We start from the raw sequence: 23,567 nt of genomic DNA, 5'->3' as shown, positions 1-23,567 counted from the left end.
CGCCGCATTATTACGAACGAGCCTGGACATCCTGTTCGTCAGCATCCTTGCAGAGTGTCTCCAGTGGAAAGAGAAGCGATCAAGCATCAGGTGAAAGAGATGCTCCAAGATGACGTGATCCAGCCGTCTACAAGCCCATGGGCTTCCCCTGTACTGTTAGACAGAAAGACAACACACTATGCTTCTGTGTAGATTACAGAAAGTTGAACCGTGTCGCCAAGCACGATGCTTATTCATTGCCACGCATCGACGACGCATTGGATCATCTACAACGTACCAAGTTTTTTTCTTCGTTGGATCTTAAATCAGGGTATTGGCAAATTGAAGTTGATGAACAGGATCATGAAAAACAGCATTTGTGACACCTGACGGGCTTTATGAGTTCAAAGCTCTCCCCTTCGGTCTCTGTTCCGCACCTGCCACCTTTCAGCCGATGATGGATACCGTGCTTGCTGAACTCAAATGGCAATTGGACTTGGACCTCGTATACTTGGACGACGTCGTGTTCTTGAGCACGTTTGACAAACATCTCGCATGACTTGAGAGTGTCCTCGTTGCGATCCGTACTGCCGGCCTCACCATCAAGCCTGGAAAATGCTACTTTGGGTTCCAAGAGCTCAAATTTCTTGGCCATGTCATTGGTCCTCAAGGCGTCCGACCAGACCTCGACAGGTTAGGTGCCATCGCCGAGTTTTCGCCACCTACAGAAAAGAAGGCTATCCAACGCTTCCTTGGTTTGTGCACATATTATAGGTGCTTCGTCGAGGGATTCTCGAGAATTGCTGAGCCTCTGACATGGCTTACACGCGACAATGTGCCTTTCATTTGGGCGGACGAGCAGCAGCAGTCGTTAAATGAATTGCGCAAGCGTTTGCAAGAGGCCCCAATACTTGCTTATTTCAACGTAGACGCTGACACTGAAATTCATACTAACGCCAGCAATGCGGGTCTCGGCGCAGTTCTTGTGCAGTGGCAAGCTGGTGCGGAATGCACCATTGCTTATGCAAGCCGCAGTCTCACCAAGGCCGAGAAAAACTACTCAACCACTGAAAAAAATAATGCTCAGCGGTTGTGTGGGCCAATAGTAAATTCCGACCCTACTTGTACGGTAGACCCTTTAAGGCAGTCAGTGACCACCACGCGCTGTGCTGGCTTGCCAACCTCAAGGATCCTTCAGGCAGATTAGCCCGTTGGAGCCTGTGCTTACAAGAGTACAACATTACAGTTGTCTACCGATCTGGGTGACGCTGACTGTCATGCGCACCACTCCCTACAATGTCACCGGACCCTGACCATGAATTGCCAATTGTCGGCGTTATAGACACCATAAAAACGGCGTCGACGTTATAGACACCATAAAAATGGCTGAGCACCAGCGCTCTGACCCTGAGCTGCTGCCGCTGATCGAGCACCTTCAAGGAGTTGAAGGTGTTCGACCCCGCACGCTCGTGCGCGGCTTATCATCGTACTACTTGCACAACAATGTCCTTTACAGGCTGCGGAAGCGGTCCCAATATGTACCTCCTTGTCATGCTGTCGGCACTGCGCCAATACATTTTGCAAGCCTGCCAAGACACCTGGGATTCACCAAGACATTAGCAAGGATATGACAGAAGTATTACTAGCCCCGGCTTTATTCTTCTGTGCAACGGTACGTGAAGACCTGCCACGATTATCAACGCCGCAAGAAACCACCAGTTAAACCAGCTGGCTTTCTCCACCCTGTGGACCCTCCTCAAGCACCGTTCCAACAAATATGAATGGATGTACTTGGGCCATTCCCAGTAACTTCTTCGCGCAACAGATGGATAGTCGTCGCTACCGACTATTTAACCCGGTACGCCGAAACCAAAGTTATTCAGTAAGCAAATTCGTATGAAGTGGTCAAGTTCTTTGTATGCCACATCATCCTATGACATGGTGCACCGTCTGTTCTCATCACCGCGGTACAGCATTTACAGCGGAACCTACGCAGTACATTCTCCAGCTGATGCATAGCTCTCCCCGTAAGAGCACTGCGTATCGCCCTCAAACCAATGGATTAACGGAACATCTGAACAGAACGCTGGCTGATATGCTCTCCATGTATGTCGACGTAGAGCACAAAACATGGAACGAGATTTTACCCTATGTGACTTTTGCATATAATTCTACTGTACAGGAGACTACACAGTTTACGCTGTTCGAACTTTTATACGGGCGTCACGTCACGTCAACACTTGACGCCATGCTACCTCTGGCTGATAATAGCCCAACCAGCGAACATGTGGAAGAGTTCGTACAAAGAGCCGAAGAGGCACGCCAACTTGCTCGACATCGTATCCGGAGTCAACAGCATACCAACACCCTTCGATACAACCAGGGTCAACGTGATGTCTATTACAATACCGGCACTTGCGTGTGGGTCTGGACGGCCATTCGTCGCCATGGACTCTCGGACAAGTTGATCCACTAGTATTTTGGTCCCTACAAGGTTACACGCCGCCTCAGTGACATCATCTACGAAGTTGTCCACTGCAGTCCTAACCACGGTGCACTCCGTCGTAGCAAAACTGTAAACAGCGAAACTAACTCTTTACTGGGTGAACCTGTGCCCAGAAAAACAGGCTACACTCAAAGCACAATGATAGTGGTGAACACAGTTGGTGATCGTAAAAAATCTGTTCTGCCGGTCAAGCGCGTCAGCTTTTATACACAAGTCATCAAAGGTTCCGAGTAATTGCTGGTGCTCGCGTGTCTTCCTGAATGGTCTACACAATTTTCGTCGTATATGCAATCAGGTTACACAAACTACGGTGACACAGACAGCAGACACAACCATCAGTAACATTCGAGAAACTTCTGATACATGCAGGCACCTCCAGCGCTTAAACAGTGAAAAGTGGTCAACCCCCAAAAATAAATGAGTACATGTGTCAATATTGGATCAGTGAATGATCTAGTTCCCCAGCCAGGGACAGAAACTACACACATTTTCAAGCCCTCATAGTTCATCTGACATCTTCACTGCAAAACTACAAAACAACACCACCAGTATATTCACCTTTCTGACATTCACTTAGTCAGATTTCTGAAGTGAAGGCGCTAAAATGACGGAAGACAAAGAAGAAACACCCACACACACAGGGCGCCAGAAGAAACACATAGTGAAGAGCCCGATGCACAAGAAATATACGACGTTAGGATGGATAGTTGGGCGTGTTGGTTGAGCATGATTTCTGAAGTGAAGGCGCTAAAATGACGGAGGACAAAGAAGAAACACACACACGCACAGGGCGCCTGAAGAAACACATAGTGAAGAGCCCGATGCACAAGAAATATACAACGTTAGGGTGGATAGTTGGGCGTGTTGGTTAAGCATGATTTCTGAAGTGAAGGTGCTAAAATGACGGAGGACAAAGAAGAAACACACACACAGGGCGCCCTGTGTGTGTGTTTCTTCTTTGTCCTCCGTCATTTTAGCGCCTTCACTTCAGAAATCATGCTTAACCAACACGCCCAACTATCCATCCTAACGTCACTTAGTCACGTTCATATAAATTCGGAAGGTCTGCAATATAGAGGGTACTTCCCACACTCATCCCCACACATATCTTGTCCACTTCGCTAGTATGTAAAAGCACAGTATCCTCAACTCCCGTTCTAATGTACAAGTGTGATACTGTCTTGTGCACTTCACACTTGAGTCTTTCACATGCCAAATAACACATGCCATCTTCCAGCATGAACACTCTATCGAGTACATAATACAGGCCAGCCAGAGACTTGAAGTAAGAGTTGCATGTTCTCTTTGTCCGCTGGTAGCTCTGCACGTGGTAACTCTGTCCTCTTACTGAGACTCTTTCGTACTCAACCACATTTTTGGGGTGCTGCCCAAGCTTACTGAAAAACAAAGTTGCCTCATCAATTCCAACCGAGGAAAGACATCCCTTACCAAGTGGTTTTTCTGGTGGGCCCTCTACTGCATTGTTACTGGTCATCTTTTCACACAATTCCTTAACTTTTGTTGACAGACTCATTGTCTGCAAAAGTTGACGGAGCTGCAAGCTCATTGTGAAGCGCTCCAAGACTTGTAGGGGCACTCCATTTGCATCGCTGACCAGGTTAAGAAGTGAACCATTACCAGACTCGAAGATAAATGTGGAATGTGACCATAATGGTCCCAGCTGCTGCACACTTTGTGGAAGGTGCACCAGCTGGTGGACATTAAATGTCATGGCTTCCTGCCCATAGAGGTGCTCCACCTGGTACACAAATCGGGCCAGGTTGTCCATAGCCACCTTCAGGTCATTTCGTGATATTTCATCTTTCAGGAGGAGGAAAATTCCATTTACCAGTAGGCAGAAGTGGTCATGGTACTCGGTTGGCAAGATGCCGTCAAGGCATGGCACAGCATAAAACAGCAGCCACCATTTCCACTCACTGGCTTTCCACATGCTCCGATCATCAAGTGTTCGCGGCAATCTAGTAAAAAATTGGGGTGGTTTTAAGCTGACTAGACGTGATATCACATTTTGGCGTTTGGACGGCATTCCTATGTATGCTGGTGAATGCACGGCACTGAACCAAATGTCTGCAAGTTGTTTCGCCACCCCCTCCAAAACACAATGCATATAGTCCGGGCACACACCCCACACCAAGTCAAACTTTGGCAGCTGGACAAGTGGTGTGTACCCCTTTACCCCACGAGATGGTTCACCAATAGACAGTGCCAACTGCATATCCTCCTTCACTTGGCTAGTGGTACATGTGACAGGCACTTCTTTGCTGCTCAAAACAGGGTACTTGACAGATCCTGCAATATTTAAATGTTTGCATCAGTCAAAAATATTTGCATTGCAACAAAAAACCTTTATCACTATTTAAATAAGAGCTACAAATGAAAAGAGTTATTGTAACATATATTAGCATATGGCACCGTGACATAAAATAAACTTATAGCAAAACTCACTTTTGCACTTTGTCCCTTTGTGGAGACAGAAGCTGCATCCGAAGTATCCGTTGAATTGTTTAGCATTGAGGACTGCTGCACATGCAGGCGCATCTACGCAGCAGCGCACCACCTTGACACTTGATTCAAGTTCTCTGTCATCAATTTTCCACTTTACTGTACTCATCTCGAGGACCTCCTTGACAAACACGCCCAGGAACTTGGCCATTTCTGGGTGCCCCTTGCCGAACCAGAGGCCTCCAAGCAGAACATTGGTCCAGCGCAATGCTACCGGCAACTCATTGATGACACACTGAATGGGCCACAAGGAAGTTTTGTTACAATTAAACACTCTGGCACCATCAGTATTAAATGTGAGAGTGATGTCACTCCACTCACTTCCCTCCATATGTTTACGATAAAGTGCTCCGTCTGTGATGTCAGTGAGCACTGTATTTTTGTTTGAAACCTCACGGAGATTCTTTTTCTCAAGTGAGTCGAGAAGTGCCGCGGCAACCACCTTACTCGACAGCAAAACGTCAATCTGTTTCTGCAAATTCATAACTGCGTAAAAATTGTGCGCCGAATTCCGGGCATTGCAGTTTGAACAAACAAAACTGTGTCCTTCAGCATTGGCAGCAGGCGTACTGCAGGTCGTACAAAAGTAGTAGCGCTTCACTATTTGCCTCTGCCAATTTTTCCACGCCTTTCTCAACAAATATTGAGATGAAGGCAGCACTTCGGCTCCCAGCAAAAGGTTAACCACATGTACTAGCTTCTCCATATCGCTCCAGTTGAGCCCTGCTGAAGTTGAGTACGCCATCAATGTCACCATTGCATCAGCAACACTGAGGTCACAATTTGGCAGACGTTCACTAGAGAACAATTTCGTGAAGTCGTCCTCGCCGTCCGCCGTGTCAGCGCAGTTGCTAGCATTGCCCGCATCCACATGTACAAACCCTGTGGGTTCGTTGCTTGCACGGTCATCGACCATATGTTGCGGTGATCTCTGGCTGCGATCGTCATTTGTGTTTTCGGCGACGTCGTCCACTTCAGCCGGCAAACAATAGTCTGGCTGCACGCTGTCGTCCAAGGGAGTTGGCGAGTTGACAAATGAATTCGCTGGCTCCACTGTCGGAGACCGCTCGCAGCTCAAATTAGTACCGGGATTAGAGCTTCCCTGCACACGCTGATAAAAAAGAGTGCTTCGTGGAACATTGAAATTTGCCCCAGGCTCCAAATAGCACTTGCGCTTCCTCTTTACTTCGGGTTCACGTTCACTGCTACCGGCGACGCCCTGATTTTCCATCGCTCGCAGAAAAACGGACGTTCGGAGGGCGAGGAATGCCGCGGAGATCGTCACCAAGCAAAGACTCTCGTAAAACGTGACCACTACTACGGGAACCTAATATAACAGACACAGAAGAATCACACGGCACCCATACACAGAATCTAAACACGTGTAGGGGCAAAAAAAAAATTTTGACAATGAGTCGTCGCGTGGTGACGCTGTATGTTTTACATCATTTTGCTTTCTCACAATACTGTCTTCATGCACATAATGCTAAAACGTTTTTAAACTTAGCAAGCAAAGTAAGAAATAAAAATAGCAAAGTAAAAAAAGGTATATTGCTCGTTTTCTTATTTATAAAGCCACGGGGGAAGGAAAATGCGAGCCGACGACAGCCATTGCTAGCCAACGTTCGTGCCGCATTGACACAACGTGGTCACGTGGGCTTGGACGGTATCTGTGTATGGCGTAGCGTTGTCTTGCATTCGTAGCTCTAGTCTTTGCGTGTATTCGTCGCTTGTGCTTGTGCTGCAATGTACACGTCGGTCAGATTTCGCGACGACGACGTGCGAGAAGTCGTTAGCATCAAAGATATAAAAAATTTCAGCCCTCAAAGCATTTCAGACTACCAAAGTGACAAGTGGTACAAAGTGCACTGGAAGGACGACCATCAAAGTGGCTTTTTTCGAGCACAGATCCTGCGGTTGTTTGGTAAGTTAAATTCTAATATATACAGTTGTTGTTCTATAATATTTGCTTATATTTAGACTGCGTTTGATTTTGCTGTACTCTGATTTTGCGCAGAGACAAAAGAGGCTGCACATCAACCGACAAGGCGGGTCCCACTTCCTCCACGTCCGTCGGACAGTGAGGACAGCGAGATGTCAATGTCCAGCGCGGATTCATTGGACGAGGTAATGAAATTTCAGCTCTTACGTCTGGCCGCATAAGTTTTGCTTCGCCTTTTGTGGTGCTGCACGTGCCCAGCTTCTACAGATATCGAACAGTATAGAGCTCAACATGCAATATGCAGCCTGTTTGACAGCAGAGAAGGAAAATACTGTTATTACATTGTTGTGTGGAAAACAAAATGTCTTCATTTTTGTTAAAGCTTTAACAAAAAGCTTCTTACAAGTCAAGGCGATGTCATTGAGGGAAAGAGAGAGCTAGCTCTCTCTTTCCCTCAATGACATCGCCCTGACTTGTAAGAAACTGTAGGGAAAAGGCCGCAAGCTTAGCAATTTGCATGGGTTAATTGTTCACATATAATGGTGGCATTGATGAATTTCATTGTTTGTTGAAAGGAATCACTCATAACGCACGTGGAGCTGATTCATATATTCCTAACCTGTAAACCTCAGTGCTACTGTTTTGCGTATTGGACAAATTTCATTGGAAACGCTTGTTGGGTTTTACAAGTATGCCTAATTTATGTGTGCGTGCCCACTGTTCACTATAACAGGTATTCAGGAAGGCAGCAAAAAGGTGCCCTGGTAGAAAATCGGAAGATGCCTTCCGAAACGGTCACCTCAACTCGCTCCTTGCAGAGAATGAAGTGCCCAATTTCCAGGAAGAAGTGACACGTCTCACAAATGAAAACAAGTCACTAAGGGCAGCAAATGGAAAGCTCATGAATGAGAACAAAAAGCTGCACAGCAGACTAGAAATGCTCGAGAAAGCATTATGCAGCAAAATTTTTGACTCAGGCTTGGATTTCATGTTCCAATATTTGCATGCAGACCTAATTGGTATAGCACTGTAGACATGAGTTTTTCATCATCTTTGCCTACATTTCATCTTCATTTATATGGGTTGCATGTATGTATCCCGTTTCCAAGATAGCAAAATAGAAGTGTATTTTAACAAAATAGCAACATCATTATGTGTTTCTTAACTCACACAGAAAGCCGCATCCCATCTGTGGCACCGAATTCAACTGGAGCCATGGCTACAACAGTAACACAGAAACAGCAAGAAGTTGCTGCAGGGCCTGGCTTGCATCCAGCACAAGCAAATGAAGTGCCACAGGGCACTTGTGGTACACCTGCAGTGCATACAAACTTGCCCCCCAGCTGCACCAGGGATGAAGGAATCTCAACTGCCACACAGCCACTTGTCACCATACCACCAATTTCAGTGGTGGGAGACAAGGTGCGCACAATGCCTCCGATATATTTCACGAGCATTACAGTCTGGACTAACATTTCAGCATGTGCATGTAGCTTTCTTGCTGCTATCCAGATCTGGTCTGTGCACCCAGCCTTGTTTTTTTAACATATGGCAACTCGCTGTCTAAGCTAACTTCTTTTTTCACCACTCTGGGTACTGCACACCTCTCTATAACAGCATTGACAAAGCTAGTTTAGTCATCAAGAAAGAGTGAGTTTTTGTTCCTCAAGATTGTATTAAGCTCATCCAGCTCAAGTTAGGGGTGTGATCGTAGCATGTCAGTGCAAAAGTAGTTACAATACCGCAAGTTTCTTGAATTGCAGAGCACTATTGACCTGCCTGTTAACTAACTACTCATAATATAACTGCTCATTACTGAAACTGTTAGTTATTACTTATTTTGCTTTATTTCAGGTGCTGTTTGGATCTGGTGGTGTGTGTGTGCCAAAAGCAGCATATGACCATTTGATGCAGCGCCCGAAAGATGGCATTTTTGTCCGTGAGGCCTGCGTTCAGATTTTTTCAACTGCAGGCCTTATGGGTAAAAGTGTCACGGGTGCTGCATCAAATCGCACTAAAGGTGAAGCTAAACCACCTCTGGATGCATTCAAGTATGATGCGCTAAAAGGTATGCTTTAATCCAGTCGTGTTCCTTGATTGGCCCCGAAGAAGGCATGTTTATTTTTTTATACACCCCTTAGCCATAAGTCTGTTTTTTCAAAAGTCAGCGACATGTTCCTTTGCAATTTTCTCAATGTATTATTCCGATTGTAGCTGCTCAGGGCTTGTGTGTTCGAGATTTACACCACTTTTTAACAATACTTTTTCAATTCAAAGCTTTCTTTGCCTGCCTCCCAAAGCTTGGCATGGTTGTATAAATTGGCCAATTTATTGCCTCAGTGACTCTGCACAAGCTGTCAGTCGGTTAAAAAATTATGGGTCTTGTGGTGGGATTTTGAACATCGGTACTCCAGTGCAGCATCAGATGCACTGGAGTACCAATGCACTGTTCATTAGACCATAGATACACAAAGAACTGCAGTATAGCAACCTTACCCCTCATTTCCCTCTTGCAATTTAGCACCTTGAAACACATGGTATATATGCCATATTGCATACAATTTACTTTTGAAATTTAAACATTGCACTGTGGTAGGTGGTAGTGGAGCAAGTGCCCAAAAAACCCCATGAAGCCATGCCATAATTAGCAACCATTTTTGCTGAATCCCATTCAAGCTTGTGTGTGTATGTGACAAGACTGGCTGCAGTAGGAAGGCTGTTTGGTGAAGCTTTCTTTCTGATGTATGAAGGTATAGATGCTGTCATCCATTTGGTGATAACACTGTTGTGTTTCTCCACAAATGTCTGCAAGGTATGCTGTTGTGACTAAGGGTGACTGCAAGATGCATTCGCCACTGTATTCACTGCATGCAGAGATGTAACATATGTCACATCTCTGCATAGGTCTTATATAAGACCACTCTGGATTTCTTACCATGTTTAGCTGTTTGTTATTGCTGGCTCATTAAATTTTGCTTATTGTTTCCACAGTGCGTGGGATCAGCACATTTTTTTCATGTTAATATGCCATGTATACTTGTCCTTTCAGTAGCACTTCTAAATTTTGGTTCTCACTTGCTGACCTTTCCCATTTTAGTTTTCTTCAGGCACTACCTGGAGAAGCAGTGCAGCAGTGAGGATGACATAACGAAGAGGCACAACATGCTTGGAAAGCTTGTTGCTGGAAAGATTGCAGATCTGATGAAGAAGAAGAAGTAATTTTTGTAAATATTGTTTGGAAATATAATACATGCCTACTTTCAAATGAAATTTGTTCTTTTTTATAGACTGGTTGCCACATTACAGTCCTCACTTCTGTATAGCACTATTGTTTTGATACATAAACAATGTGCTTAGACCAGTAGGCAACACTACCAATAGACAAATACACTACTAATAGGCCGATAGAGTGCCAATAGACAAATACACTACTAATAGGCCGATAGAGTGCCAATAGACAAATAGACTACTAATAGGCCAATAGAGTGCCAATAGACAAATACACTACTAATAGGCCAATAGAGCACCAATATATACCAGTAAGCCACCAATAGGCTTATACAATACCTATAGACCAATATGTTCAATAATCCCATAGCCTATTGGTTTTTCTATTGGTCATTTTTGCTAGGGGGGTCGCAGCAGGTAATCCAGTCCGGCAGGTTAGAGGTGAGACACCCAATGCGAAAAATTTCCAATGCGAAAAATTTAATTTGTTTCAGAGTAACACATGAGCAGACTTAAAATTCACATGCTACTTAGTGGCAATATAATGCTAAAATATTCACGAGCTTTTTACAATGTTAAAATTTAAACAATAATTCAGAATTAGGCCTTATTATTTTAATTAGTGTAATTAAAGTCTTACTAAGAAAACATTTGCATTTTGTTTATTTTATGAGGAAAAACAATTTCAAAATGTCTCAGACTCAAAAGATCTCCCTCGTATGGCAATCCTTGAAGCATGGAACCACACAAAGCTGTACGTAGATGTGACCACATGCGATCTGTTGCATAAAAACAAAACTTGACAAACAGTTTTAGTTAAACAAACTTTTGTTTAGAAGACACAACTAGTCTACAAATGTTTCACGTTTTAAATTATCTTAAGAAAGGCAAAGAGCATGCAAAAAGTGTGTCTTGGCTTTGCTCAGGCAATGGATGTGCATTAGTACCCAAACCAGTATACTCAGGCATGGCAATCTAAGAGTTAAATACAAAAGCTCATTCAAAACATAAGTTAATTTAAATACTAATCTAGCTATGTAGTTGTGGTGAAGTAGTTAGTTTAGCCTAAGGTCACCATCCAGCTTTTGATTTTAACAAAGTGGTCCAGCAAATGCCAATTAAATATAATACGGAACGAACCATGAAGTGGACGGCATGGCTTTGTGATTTTTTACACAGTGATAAACAGTTGACAACAATGCACATCAAGCAAAAATAAATTACTATTCTATGAAGGTGTTCCCATCCATCAGTACAGACCGTCGCTGAGCTGCCTCACTCACCAAGGTCGTGGTCCATGGCATGCACCTGGGCAACCAGGCGGCCAGCCGGCGTGTCCTCGGGCAGGGCCACCTCATAGGCATTCTGGCTGAACACAGGTGGGTTGTCATTCACATCGCTCACAAGCAGCTCCACACTGCTGTTGCAGTGCCACTCCCAGTGAGCCACATCACGAACATGCGCCACAAGCGAGTAGTGTGGCCGCAGTTCCCGGTCCAGTGGTCGTGCTGTGTGTAGCACACCTGTGTTGTCGTAAGCAATGCAGTCAGCAGCTAGCTGGCACCCTCCGAGTTGCATTGACAGCACAGCAATGCAGAATGCTCCCCTGAATAACATCCACATGTAATAATAATAATAATAATAATAATAATAATAATAATAATAATAATAATAATAATAATAATAACAACGACGACGACGACGACAACGATGATGATGATGATTATGATGATGATGATGATACCTTTATTCATAAAAACAAGTGGTACAAAGTGCCAAGGCATTACGAAAAAAGTTGCTACAAAGGCAACTTGACTGGTCCAATAACCAGAAGGTCTAAAAGGCAGCAGACAGCACGGAGCGAGGAAAAAAAAAGAAGAAAAAGAAAGGAAAGAAGAACAACGAAAAGGGAGAAAGGAAAGAGAGTAATGGCATTTAGTATATAGATCTCACTTAAACAATGTGCTTCGTACATGAAACAGCTCGGGAAAAACAAACAATACAGATTTATAGATACACAAAACTTTTAAAAAGAAAAAGATTAGGTACATGGTTAAACCCAATTCTTGGGGCAATAGAAATTATACAGTTCTCTGCCAGAACAATTAGGTACATCGATGGACGCAAATCTGAGATTATTCAGCTGAGTGGGGTCAGTGTAACAAGTCATTTGGTTACCATAGGTTGAACACACATGCGGCCCATGCCAGTATTTTGGGGACCTGGTGTTATAACATGGGATGTGGTGTTTTAATCTAGCCAGAGATGAAACAAGGCTTAAGTTCTGTTTGGTTTCTTTTTATAACATGGGATGTGGTGTTTTAATCTAGCCAGAGATGAAACAAGGCTTAAGTTCTGTTTGGTTTCTTTTAGGTATCCAAGAGCAAGGCGGTAGTTAAACATATCACTGATTTAATTACCCGAGGTTTTTTAAATAGGGGCTCAGATGGGGAGTCAAGGGGCATATCACTAATTACGCGAACAATTTTCTTTTGTATTACAAGCAAACAGTAAATATTTATAACAAATGTGGTGCCCCAAATAGGGCAGCAATAATGAAGGTGGCTCGCAAACAAAGCATTATAAATTAACACTTTGTGGGAATGAGCGAGAGCTCGCCTTCAGCCCTAGCCGCACGCAGAGTGGAACCCCCACAACTTTAATCTTCCAAGGCATGTAGCAAATAGAGAAAACGGGTCCAGTAATTTGGGAGAGTTTGCCTGCAAGAAAATCTATATGATCGCTCCAGCTCATATTTTCATTAAAAAAAGACCCCGAGTTTTTTCACAGAAGGGACGAGTTCAATTTTAGAAGACCCTAACACCACGTCCCTACAAAGACAGGTATTCTCATTCTTCGGTTGAAATAAAACTGCCTTTCGTTTTTTCAGCGTTAATCTCGAGACCATTTTCTAGAGACCATAAATCTATTTTTTCAAACAAGAGTTAGCCACTGACACTAGCTCCGGAGCATTATTGGACGAAAACAGGACAGTAGCGTGATCAGCATAGATTATAAATATAATTATAATTATAATATATATTATAATTATAATTATATAATTATAGATTATAAATATAACGGCAAGAACTGCTATTTGTGGGCAACATACTTGTGTGCAACGTGCTTGTGCATGCTTTTACTGCCCCAGCAGTGCTCTTATTACAAAGGTTTATTTGGCCACATCTAAAAATATTGACTGACCACAAAAGGGCATTACCAATGTGAAACTTTAACTCCTAGCACATGGGAAAAGTCAATGTGGTGGCAGCTCATAGTAATTAAACACAAGTAGCAGCCCAGTAACTGTGGCCAGCTTGGTAAGGTGTGCCAGTTCAAGTAGCATGTGATGGTCAACTTTCTTGTCATCTCTCTGTATTTCTGAGCAGCTAATACTGCTCAATACACTATGAAAGGGACCAGATCGGCAGTTAACACAGCACGAGGGAAGCTGGGATCTGGTGAACAAAATAACTCAGCAGTAAGCCGATAAAAAGTGGGACATCCATTTTTTCGCTAAGTTCACTCACATGAAAATGTGTAGCATGTAGTATAGTGTCGCCCCCTGTTGGATCTCTGTGTCATCGTACATGTATGTTTTGTAGTTGTTTAGCTAGATGGCGCACCCCCCTTCTGTCATGTGACGAGCTTGGGCCAATCTGGATGTGTCATCTGGCGTGTGAAGCCTTGATTAGAATAAATGGCCGCAGGTCAACCGAGTCTTCGTTCCGGTTTTCATCGGGAGCAGTTAGCTCCGAGCCTCCTTCACTGCGCCGGCGCTAGCCGCGCGTTCGCTGGTCGGGGCCCCCCGCTTGCCTGCCGCTGCCGACACAACATCTTTTGGCGACGAGGATGGGATTCCCGCTGCGGTTCCGACCGAAGCCCCGGGAAACTAATGAGCTTCGTAAGTGAAGCATCCTTTACGTGTCGGCATGGCCTGCAAACTCCGCCGACGCACTTGGCGTCGCGAGGCTTCCGAGCCTAGGCCTTCTCGCCCCCTTTATTCTTCCTTGCCTATTCCTGCGGCGAGCTCCGGCTTGCCTCCTGCACTGTCTCCTGCACGTTACCCGGCATGGCTCTTACGGCGAACCTTCTCGTTTTTCTTGAAGTGCTTGGCCCACTGTTAATTCCTCGGTATCGCTGGGAAAAAATTTTTCAGGCCCACCTCGAAGCGGCCGGCGGTGGCGACTGGACGGACGCGCGACAAGCGTCCGCGCTCGTCAGCGCTCTCGGGCGTGAGGGACAATGGAAGTACTTTGCAGACGAGGAGCAGGAAGCAGCAAGGCAGTTAACCAGCGCAGCGTCAGCTTCAAGCGAAGCAGCAAGGCAGTCGACCGGCGCAGCGTCAACGTCAAGTGATGCGGTCCCGCCAGCGTCAGAGTTTCCGAGACTCTTGCAGCGGCCTGACTGGCTGTTCGCCGCGTCAACAAATGTCCTGGCGGAACGGCACGAATTCACCAGTCGAAAGCAGTTCGAGGGGGAAAGATTCCTGGAATTCGTGACCGCATTGAAGGAGAAGGCGGTACAGTGCAACTTCGGCACAACCTATGACGAGCGCGTCCGAGACCAAATCATACATGGGGTAGCGAACGTCAGCGTTCGCGAAAAGTTGCTGGCTCATGGCGAAACCCTGTCCCTGGACAAGGCAGAAGAAATTGGACGCTCGTTAGAAGCCCTGCATCGAGCGAATCGCGTGTTCGACTCGGAGAAAATACAGAGAATCGAGGCAGCTCAACTTGGCGCTCCGTCGACGAGCCAAGATGGCCGACTTCTTCCGGGGAGCCGCCAAGATGGCCGACGTAGTCCGGGAGGCCATAAAGATGGCTGACTTCTTCAGAGGAGCCGCCAAGATGGCCGACGTCTTCCAAGAGGCCGCCCAGATGATCGACATTTCGCACATGGCCCCTCCGGGAATTGTGGTGCATGCGATCGGTGTGGCAGCACGAAACATATTGCAACGTACAAGAATTATCCAGCGAGGAACCGGCGGTGTAATGCCTGCCACACGTTGGGCCATTTTGCATCAGTATGCCGAAAAACCCGTACTGTTCAACACGTCTCTTCCGCAGAGACGCTGTCTTCAACTTCCGCAGGGCAGCCGTCCGCGTCTGTCTTGGCGGTAAGCGCTTTTGAAACTAAAGATTTGGAAGTTCTGGTCGTAGTTAACGGTGTCTCCATGCGACTGCCGGTGGATACGGGAGCGTCTGTCTCATTGATGACGGCCGAAGATTTTGGAAAGCACTTTGGTCGACAGCACAGACTGTCACAAACAACAGTGGACTTGAAGAATGTCTCCAAGCAACGCATCGACAATCAAGGCCTGTTTCAAGCCACTGTCCAGTTTTTTCAAAGGTCATGCTCCGTCACGTTCCACGTAACAACTACAGGAACATCACTGCTGGGTTTAGACGCCATCCAACGCTTGGGCATAAAGATCGACGGTACGTCGCTGACATGTCGTCTACCATCGCTTCCTTCAGTACAGAGCCCCACAGGTGTGCCTCCGGGTTTTGATCACCTCTTCAGTGACGAGCTGAGTTTCGTAAACAACCTTGTGCACCGAATTCATCGGCAGCAAGATGCGAAACCAGTATCTTCAAAGTTGCGCAGACTACCCCTGGCTCTCCGTGACCAGGTCACAAATAAATTGCGACGTCTCGACGACTGCGACGTCATCGAGCGCGTCGAGGCTTCTGAGTGGGTGTCTCCACTCGTGCTGGTGCGCAAGAAGGATGGAACCATGCGGCTCTGTGTAGATCTACGGGAACAGGACAGCCTTGTGCCTCACCTTCAAGAAAGGGTCTTGCAGAAACAGTGGCAGACTAAACAGTACGTAGACAAATGTAGAGGTGCTCAGGCAACTCGTATCAAGGTGGGAGACACCGTCAGAATAAGATTTAGGAGGAAAGGATTTTTTAAGTACAGTAAACCTCGTAAGGTCAAGGCCCAGATAGGACCATCTACTTTTCTACTCAGTGATTGGAAGACGTGGCATGTGTCTAAGTTAACCCTAGTGATGAAGGATCCAACAGGTAGTACATTGTGTACAAGTGATAAATATTTTTTGTACTCGTATTCAAACCTGGATAGTCATTCCGATGACTCGTCTGTAGTGACATCGTCTTCTCATAAGCATCAGTTAAGTAGCTTGTCTGACGTATCACTTCCGAGTCTACGCAGTCAGCAGTCGCCTCTGATTCCGTGGGGGAATCGGTAGCCTCCCAGGACTTGTTGGGATGTCGAGAGGAGCTTCCTGGGCAACCCTCTCCAGCTTTGAGCAACAACCACATTCAATTGTCCAACCAGAGGTAGGGAAATAGTAGTGGGACGACTAGGTCTTTAAAGTCGACCGATACGCGTCGCAACCCCCAAAATTCTTCTGAGGTACGCACGCGTCCTCATCGTGACAAAAAACGGCCTCCGTGGCTCGATGATTTTGTTTCTATAGTGTAGAGCGTATTGCCGTCTTTGAAATGCCACGGCTAGGGGCCTTGCTGTGACATCTATAGGATACAGTCCACATGTTTCATTAACACAGGTATAAAGTGCTCCTTGTTGCGGTGCAGAGAGTCTTGTGCCGTGTTCCTTGTCAGACTTTGTTTGAGTGACTGTCTGTATTTTGGTGCCCAAGACTGGTGCGCGTGTATTTGAACTTGGGCGGGGACGGATTGAATTTGTTGTGGACTTAAGTGCGTGCTTTGTGTGCAACTGGTGCGCGTGTGTGAACATGGGGGGGAACGAACTGAAATCGCCTTTGGACTTAAGTGCGCGTCTTGTGTGCGTGTTTCACTGTATGTTTACTCTGTTTCCAGGGGGGGGATGATGTATTATAGCGTCACCCCCTGTCGGATCTCTGTGTCATCGTACATGTATGTTTTGTAGTTGTTCAGCTAGATGGCGCACCCCCCTTCTGTCATGTGACGAGCTTGGGCCAATCTGGAGGTGTCATCTGGCGTGTGAAGCCTTGATTAGAATAAACGGCCGCGGGTCGGCCGAGTCTTCGTTCCAGTTTTCATCGGGAGCAGTTAGCTCCGAGCCTCCTTCACTGCGCCGGCGCTAGCCGCGCGTTCGCTGGTCGGGGCCCCCCGCTTGCCTGCCACTGCCGACACAACATAGCACATGCCAAATCGTTAACTGTAGTATAACCAGGGTGTTCACAGTTGCAGTAAGCATTTAGAAGGTATGTGAAGCTAACGCTTGTTCTTTGTAGATTAACTGACCATTCATTTGATTATACATATCGATTTCAACAGGACTTGTTCTGAAGGTGCCAGTGGACAGGTGGATACCTAGATGATGGACAGGACCTAGCATCATTAATGCACTTGAGAGCATCAGTAATGCACTGGCATGATATGCCAGGGCACCGTAATCCAATCGTGATCGGATGAGGCTCCTATAGAGGTTCATTAAACACTTTGTCACTGCCCCATGTTGTGTACAGTAAAATTTTCAGTAGGTTCATGGTTCTTAAGCATTTTGCCTTGGTATAATTTATATGTGGTATGAAAGTCAGTTTTGCATCAAGTACAATGCCTAAAAGCTTTTCTTCTTTGTGCACAGGTGTTTCTTCTCCATACAGTTGTAGACTTAAATCTGGAAACAGGCCTCTCTTATTTGTGAAAAGAACACATTAACTTTGGTGGGGATTAAGTTTAAAACCGTTCTTGTACACTCATTGGGTGATTATTCCATGAGAGATCCAACATGCATGTCTGCTTGGTATCTTTTTTTTTTTTATATGACATGCAAGAATATTCAAACTGCACGGAACCGAAAATTTTATTCTTGAAGAGGTTCCCAGCAAGCCCAAAATATACTTGAAGGTGGCAGCACAAGCATCCTCCCATTGCTTACCACAATATACTCCAATTTCACGGCCTATTTAAATGTGAACTAAAAATGGTGTGTTGAAAAACCTTTCTGCTCATTTTACTACACTTCACAGAAAATTAGTTCCATGCATTTTATTAAGCTGTCCACAACCAAAAAAAAATGTAAAAAAATTCCAAACATGGTAGAAATCGGAACAATTTTGCAACTTTGATGTGTTTTGGCAAGTTTTCTATTCCGCACAGAAATTTGAAAAATGTGTCAAACATAGAAAATTCTCTTTGCAACATTCATGCAAAATATTATCTTCCTAAATGAAACACAAGAGAAGAAAAAAACAGTTAAATAAAAAAATTTTTTTCAGAAAAACTCATTTTCAAAATATAGAGAAAACTCCGGTTCCAATTTTTTAAAGCAATCTGGATAGAAGTCTGCTTATGTCGGGCCAAATGTGGATGCGATAATATGTTTCCTCATTTGCTTTATGCACAAAATGTAACGAGCCAAAATGGCCATGTTGAGCACGCCGGCTTCAGTGCCTTTCCTGTTTGTCTGTCAGTTCACATTGTATGCCAGTCTAGTTCTAATTTCTTTACTGCTTCAGAACTTCGCTCTGGCAGCTTCTTTTCAATAAAAATGTATCGTCAGATTTTATTTGCGTCTAGCATGTGTGAGCTTGGGGGGCTGCCACTCCCTAAAGTGCTCATGCGTACAGAGTTTACAGCCTACAACCTCTCAGGGTGTCTCACCAAGCTGACATTCCCAAATTCCCTGAGTTTTCCAGGTTTCCCCTTAGTGCCTTTGTGAAATTCCCTGAGTGACATAGAACTTTGTGTTACATCAAGACAGGCTGACACTATGTCGCCCGATGCTGTCACTCTAGTAAGCATGCTAAAAAATGACTTAATCCAGTTTGAATAGTAGGGAGTATCATTTATTTTATTTTTAAAAAATCTGAAGCAAGGGGGTTAGTAAAATGCACAGCAAATAAAATATCTTTGAGAAAAATGGTAAAACTCATTGCAAATCATGTGGAACATTCTCAAATACGAATAAAAACGAGATGCATACATAAGCAAATGTTTTCGCATATCTACTTCAGTCACGAATTATGATCGACTGTCAATACATATGTGTGAAACATAGGTGGTGCTTGAGACTCCACTGAGAGCAAATCAAGGTGATAGAACCACTCTTTAAGCATTTTATGATGAGTCATTATAACTACAGAGTAACTAAATATTTGAATATGGTAACATAAGTCATGCTACATTTTTCATAAAGAGGATGAAATCCCCCGCACAAATTACATGCACATGTTATTCATTAACCTAGAGCATTTCAAGAAAGAAAAAAATATATATATTTCAAGGTTGCTACCGAGATGCCCCACATCAAGCATCACATAAAACACAGTAATGCCTTCACCAAAGTGGCACTCTGTAACGATACATATCCCTCAGAAGTAAAATGAAAGTAAGTTAGGTTATCAGAATGTTCAATTTACCCTATGCTTAATGTCTGTGTTCTATTCCTTGCTATCACTGCACAGAAATGGCAAAAATAGGTCCCGCCTACAAATGTAGATGCAGTGACTGAAGGGGATATGAGCTATTTCTGTCAACTGAGGGCAAGCTTATTGGTATGAGGCCTGAACTTTGTCACAAGTGAGATTCTCTCTCAACAGCTGGTTAGTCAACCTTAACTGTCCTGACATTCAGCCCGCGCACAACGCCTCAGTGTTGCATTTCACTGCTTTAAAAAGTTTATTTTGGTTTGGATAAGGGTCACCTGCATCTCGGCATCAGCCAATACTTAGCTTTTTGAGCTCAAGCTCCTTCACAGTTCCTTTCCCTATCATTCCTCAATGCGACGGTACTTTGTTCTCGTCCTCAGTCCGCCGTGCATTCGCCCCACAGACCATTTGAATCATTCTCCTGATCAGTTGTGCAGTCAACGTCCGATTTTTCTGACTTCCTAGGGGCCGCGTAAATGTACGAAAAATCGAGCAGTTCGAAAAAATGAATGCATGTCTTTCACTGCCCTTAAGGGCTCAAAACGCCACAGGCACATCCGAAGAGGCCTGCCAGTACCCTTATTAGGCATATCGGCGCTCGTACTATGACAGGAGATGGCGGGTAGACGCGTGTATAATTAAGGAATACATACTTAAGGAATACTGCGTCCCGTGGCAATTGCCCCTTTCCACGCTTGTTATGCTTCACCGCATAACATTGCTATATTAAGGCAAAACTTACTTTCGGAAACCGGCACTGTGCAACGCACCATGCTTTCCGAGGTTCGAAGCCAATCGCGAAGACCACAAAGGCGGAGTCGGTGCCATTGCTGACAGCAGCGAATTCTTTCAATGAAAAACAAGGCGCCGAATGGCAAGATGCTTAATAGCGAATGTCGAAGTAGCTAGGCCTAGCGTTTGCCGCGGTAGTGGCTACGGCTGCCAGCGGATCTGCGTGCGAGAGCTCCGTTTCGATGCGGCGAGGTAATCAAAACGGCAGCAGTGGTGGCTTTGGTTAATGCCGTTTCGGGCCTGCGGTCAGGGCAAAATGTATGGCAAATGGGACGGGGAAGGGTTCTTTCCTCTGAAATTTCAGACATTTTTATACACCGACCGCGAAGCCGTGTGAATGGTCGGGCATCCGGAAAGTTGGTCGTTGACAGTGTGTACACTGGCAACTCCTCTATCAGACGATACGGCGTCAAAGACGATGCGTTACGATCCCTCTCTGTTAGTCAAGCAAGCATTACCGCGACTTTCGTTCCATTTAATAAAATTACTGCTAATTTTCCCTGACAGAAGCATATATTCCCTGAGTATTTCCAGACTATTCAAAATCCTTGAGAATTCCCGGTTTTCCCGGTTGGTAGACACCCTGGAGAAGCAATACTGAGGCGCATATCATTCACGTGCACTTCACACGCCGATGATAAAGTTTAAGACTCTGCCGAAGCGGCCACTGAAGTCTAGTCAAAAAAGCACGCAATGCATTTTGAAGCGAGGTGCACATACAACATACTCATTCTCTAGACATAAGCTATCCATACTTGTATAAATAATTGTTAACTGGCTACCTCCTTCTCTTTCAAGAATATAACAAAATTTTTCCTATGTATATAGTTAAATATATTGCGTACGTGCAGAGTGTTTACAATGTAAATTTAAAACTATGTTGAAGTGAGAAAATACGGATGAGGCAGCCGCCGCTGGTGCTTCTAATGCGCTTGTCCTCCTATTGTCAGGGTTTGCAGAAATAAAGCAAAAGTATGAATTAAACGCCATGCACGTCAGTGCATGGCGTTTAATTATACACAATAAAATTTCAAGTGAAATGATCGAGACAACTCAAAAGAAATTTCAAACGATGTAGATGAAAAAGCTCTATTATAGTAATGACACCTGTGTATGTGTGAGGGGAGGAAGGGGGGTAGGCTTTGGCATCGCAGATGGGGGGAGCACAGCTATGGTGGCTAGAGGGGGAGGTGTCAGCATCGGAGCGCCCGAGAGGCAGCATTTGTTCAGCATGATGCGGCGGCGCTGCTGTCGGATCCGTGATGTCTCCCGTATGCTGGCTAAGGTCCGCTGCGGTTATTCAAATCCGCTGTGAAGTGCTTTGTCGCTCCGCGGCTTCTTGGGGCGCAATACGCGTATCAGAAAATCATTTTAAAGGCTAGGCGACTTTATCACTGCAGCTGGCCCAATGTACTACTAAATGTTGGTCATTTTATCACCATGCTTTAGCTTCGCACTCAGTGCAACACTTATGAAACTCATATTTGTACCAAACAGAGAAAGCTTCCGCAGTAGGCCATAGTTTGTGGTTTGCCAGTGCCACTATTGCATTTTAAGGGACTATTATGGGGTGCCGTATGCAGTTCTGTCTGACGCGACTTTATTAGTGACTTAGCTACAGGCGCTTGTCCTAATCGTCTACTGGATGCTGCGTGCCTCAGCACTTGAAACGGGCTGCTCGAGTGAACTGGGATTATTTCAAGTTTAATTTTGCAATGAAAGGTAGAACTGCAGGCACCAATGGTTGAAACTGAGCATAATGAGGGCGCAAAGGGGAAATTTGGTTTCCAATAATAGAATCCTGCAAAGAACTAAGTTCGCGTTTGTAGTACCACTTAGAATATTAGTACCAAAAAAGAATATTCATTGGTAATAAATTATTACACACGACTGTATATACATGGTTGTTATAGCTATCAAACAAACAATATGACACGAAATGGAGCACAAATCCAATATATAATGGAGGTATATACCCAGAAACGGTGAACAAGGTGCAGTGCAAACAATAATTTGTCGAATGGGAAGTCCTGTTCAGATATGCAGATATTACTGGGCACACAATGTAATGTGAACAATTCCTGTTCTATATACATATACAACCGCGTTGTGTTTGTCTTCCTGATATAACTGTTGCAGTTATGCAGTTATGTTGTGCGCCTCAGCTTGAGGTACTTCATTTTTTCTCGCTTCCCTTGCTTCGATGCATTCTCTTCTGCGACAAGGAAGTGCAACTTCATGATGACAAAAAACCGTATGACTTGGTTGGCGATTTCCACGCTATGTTGCGCACAGTCAACCATATCCAGCTTATTTATTGACAGGCAGGAAATAAAGTCCACGATGCTGGCAGCTTTCAACTTGTTAAAGCTGAAATAATGCGTGAAGGCATCTTCCATCGCAGCAAACAAGTCTTTACCAAGATGGGTAAAGTAGGCCACCTCTATCCATATGGTTGGTAAGGCACAACTCTTCCGGAAGCAAGCGTGAGTCTTTTGCTTGAAGCAACAGCTGAGAACACTCTTCGCACATTGTTCTCATTAGCATGTTCCTGGGAACATACCCCCTAACCTAGTCGGTTATGTGAGAGTCGCTATTTGATCCCACCATGCCATGATGATCTGGCATCGCATCGGCTGCCTTTACCATCTCATGAACTTCATTTAGGTGGCCCACATCCAGGTGGTGATCCAGCTTACTCTGTATATCGACCAAATTTTTGCAGTGGCGTGGGTCAAAAAAGCTACTCAAAACTCCTCGTGGCAAGCAAACAAAAAACGGGGCAAGCGAAGCTAACTTAACGACACGCGCAAGGCATCTCGGGGACGATGAGCGTGCCACCTGTCATTGTCATGAAAAAATGCCGCACCGCCATATGCTTCGCAGCCCAGCCGATGCCGACACCTCCCCCTCTAGCCACCATAGCTCAGCCACCGCCCCCGGAAAACTCCGGAGGGGGCTCGGGCCCCAGAGCCCCGTATAGTCGGCGCCTATCAATGCAAGGTTATCTCTTTCCGCCGCAATCATACCAATTCTAACTTCTTATATATCATAAATAGCACAGTAGTGTCTCAGGCATGAGTATACAATTATTTAGGTACTCATTCCACACATAATCTTTCATGGGCCATGCATATCAACGCCATTTGTGTCAAAGCTTCTAGGACACTAGAGTATCTGCGCTGGAACCTGCCGAATTCCCCTTCCAACGTGAGAAAACTGGCCCATTTAACACTTGTGTGGCCGCA

General features: G+C 45.0%; 1 protein-coding gene across 2 annotated transcripts in view; it reads right to left on the bottom strand.

The window, feature by feature from the left end:
* Positions 1 to 23,567, bottom strand: part of LOC135919943 (fat-like cadherin-related tumor suppressor homolog) — a 375,972-nt gene that overhangs the window by 165,337 nt on the left and 187,068 nt on the right. For both annotated transcript variants that reach the window (XM_065453965.2, XM_065453966.2), the window contains exon 22: positions 11,462 to 11,701. In XM_065453965.2, the coding sequence (XP_065310037.2) occupies positions 11,462 to 11,701 (240 nt within the window). The remainder of the gene's footprint in view (positions 1 to 11,461; positions 11,702 to 23,567) is intronic.

This window comes from Dermacentor albipictus, chromosome 3 (genome assembly GCF_038994185.2).
Source record: "Dermacentor albipictus isolate Rhodes 1998 colony chromosome 3, USDA_Dalb.pri_finalv2, whole genome shotgun sequence".
NCBI classification, from domain to species: domain Eukaryota; kingdom Metazoa; phylum Arthropoda; class Arachnida; order Ixodida; family Ixodidae; genus Dermacentor; species Dermacentor albipictus.
The sequence above is the reverse complement of the archived record's forward strand: the minus strand, read 5'-3'. Positions and strand labels throughout refer to the sequence as shown.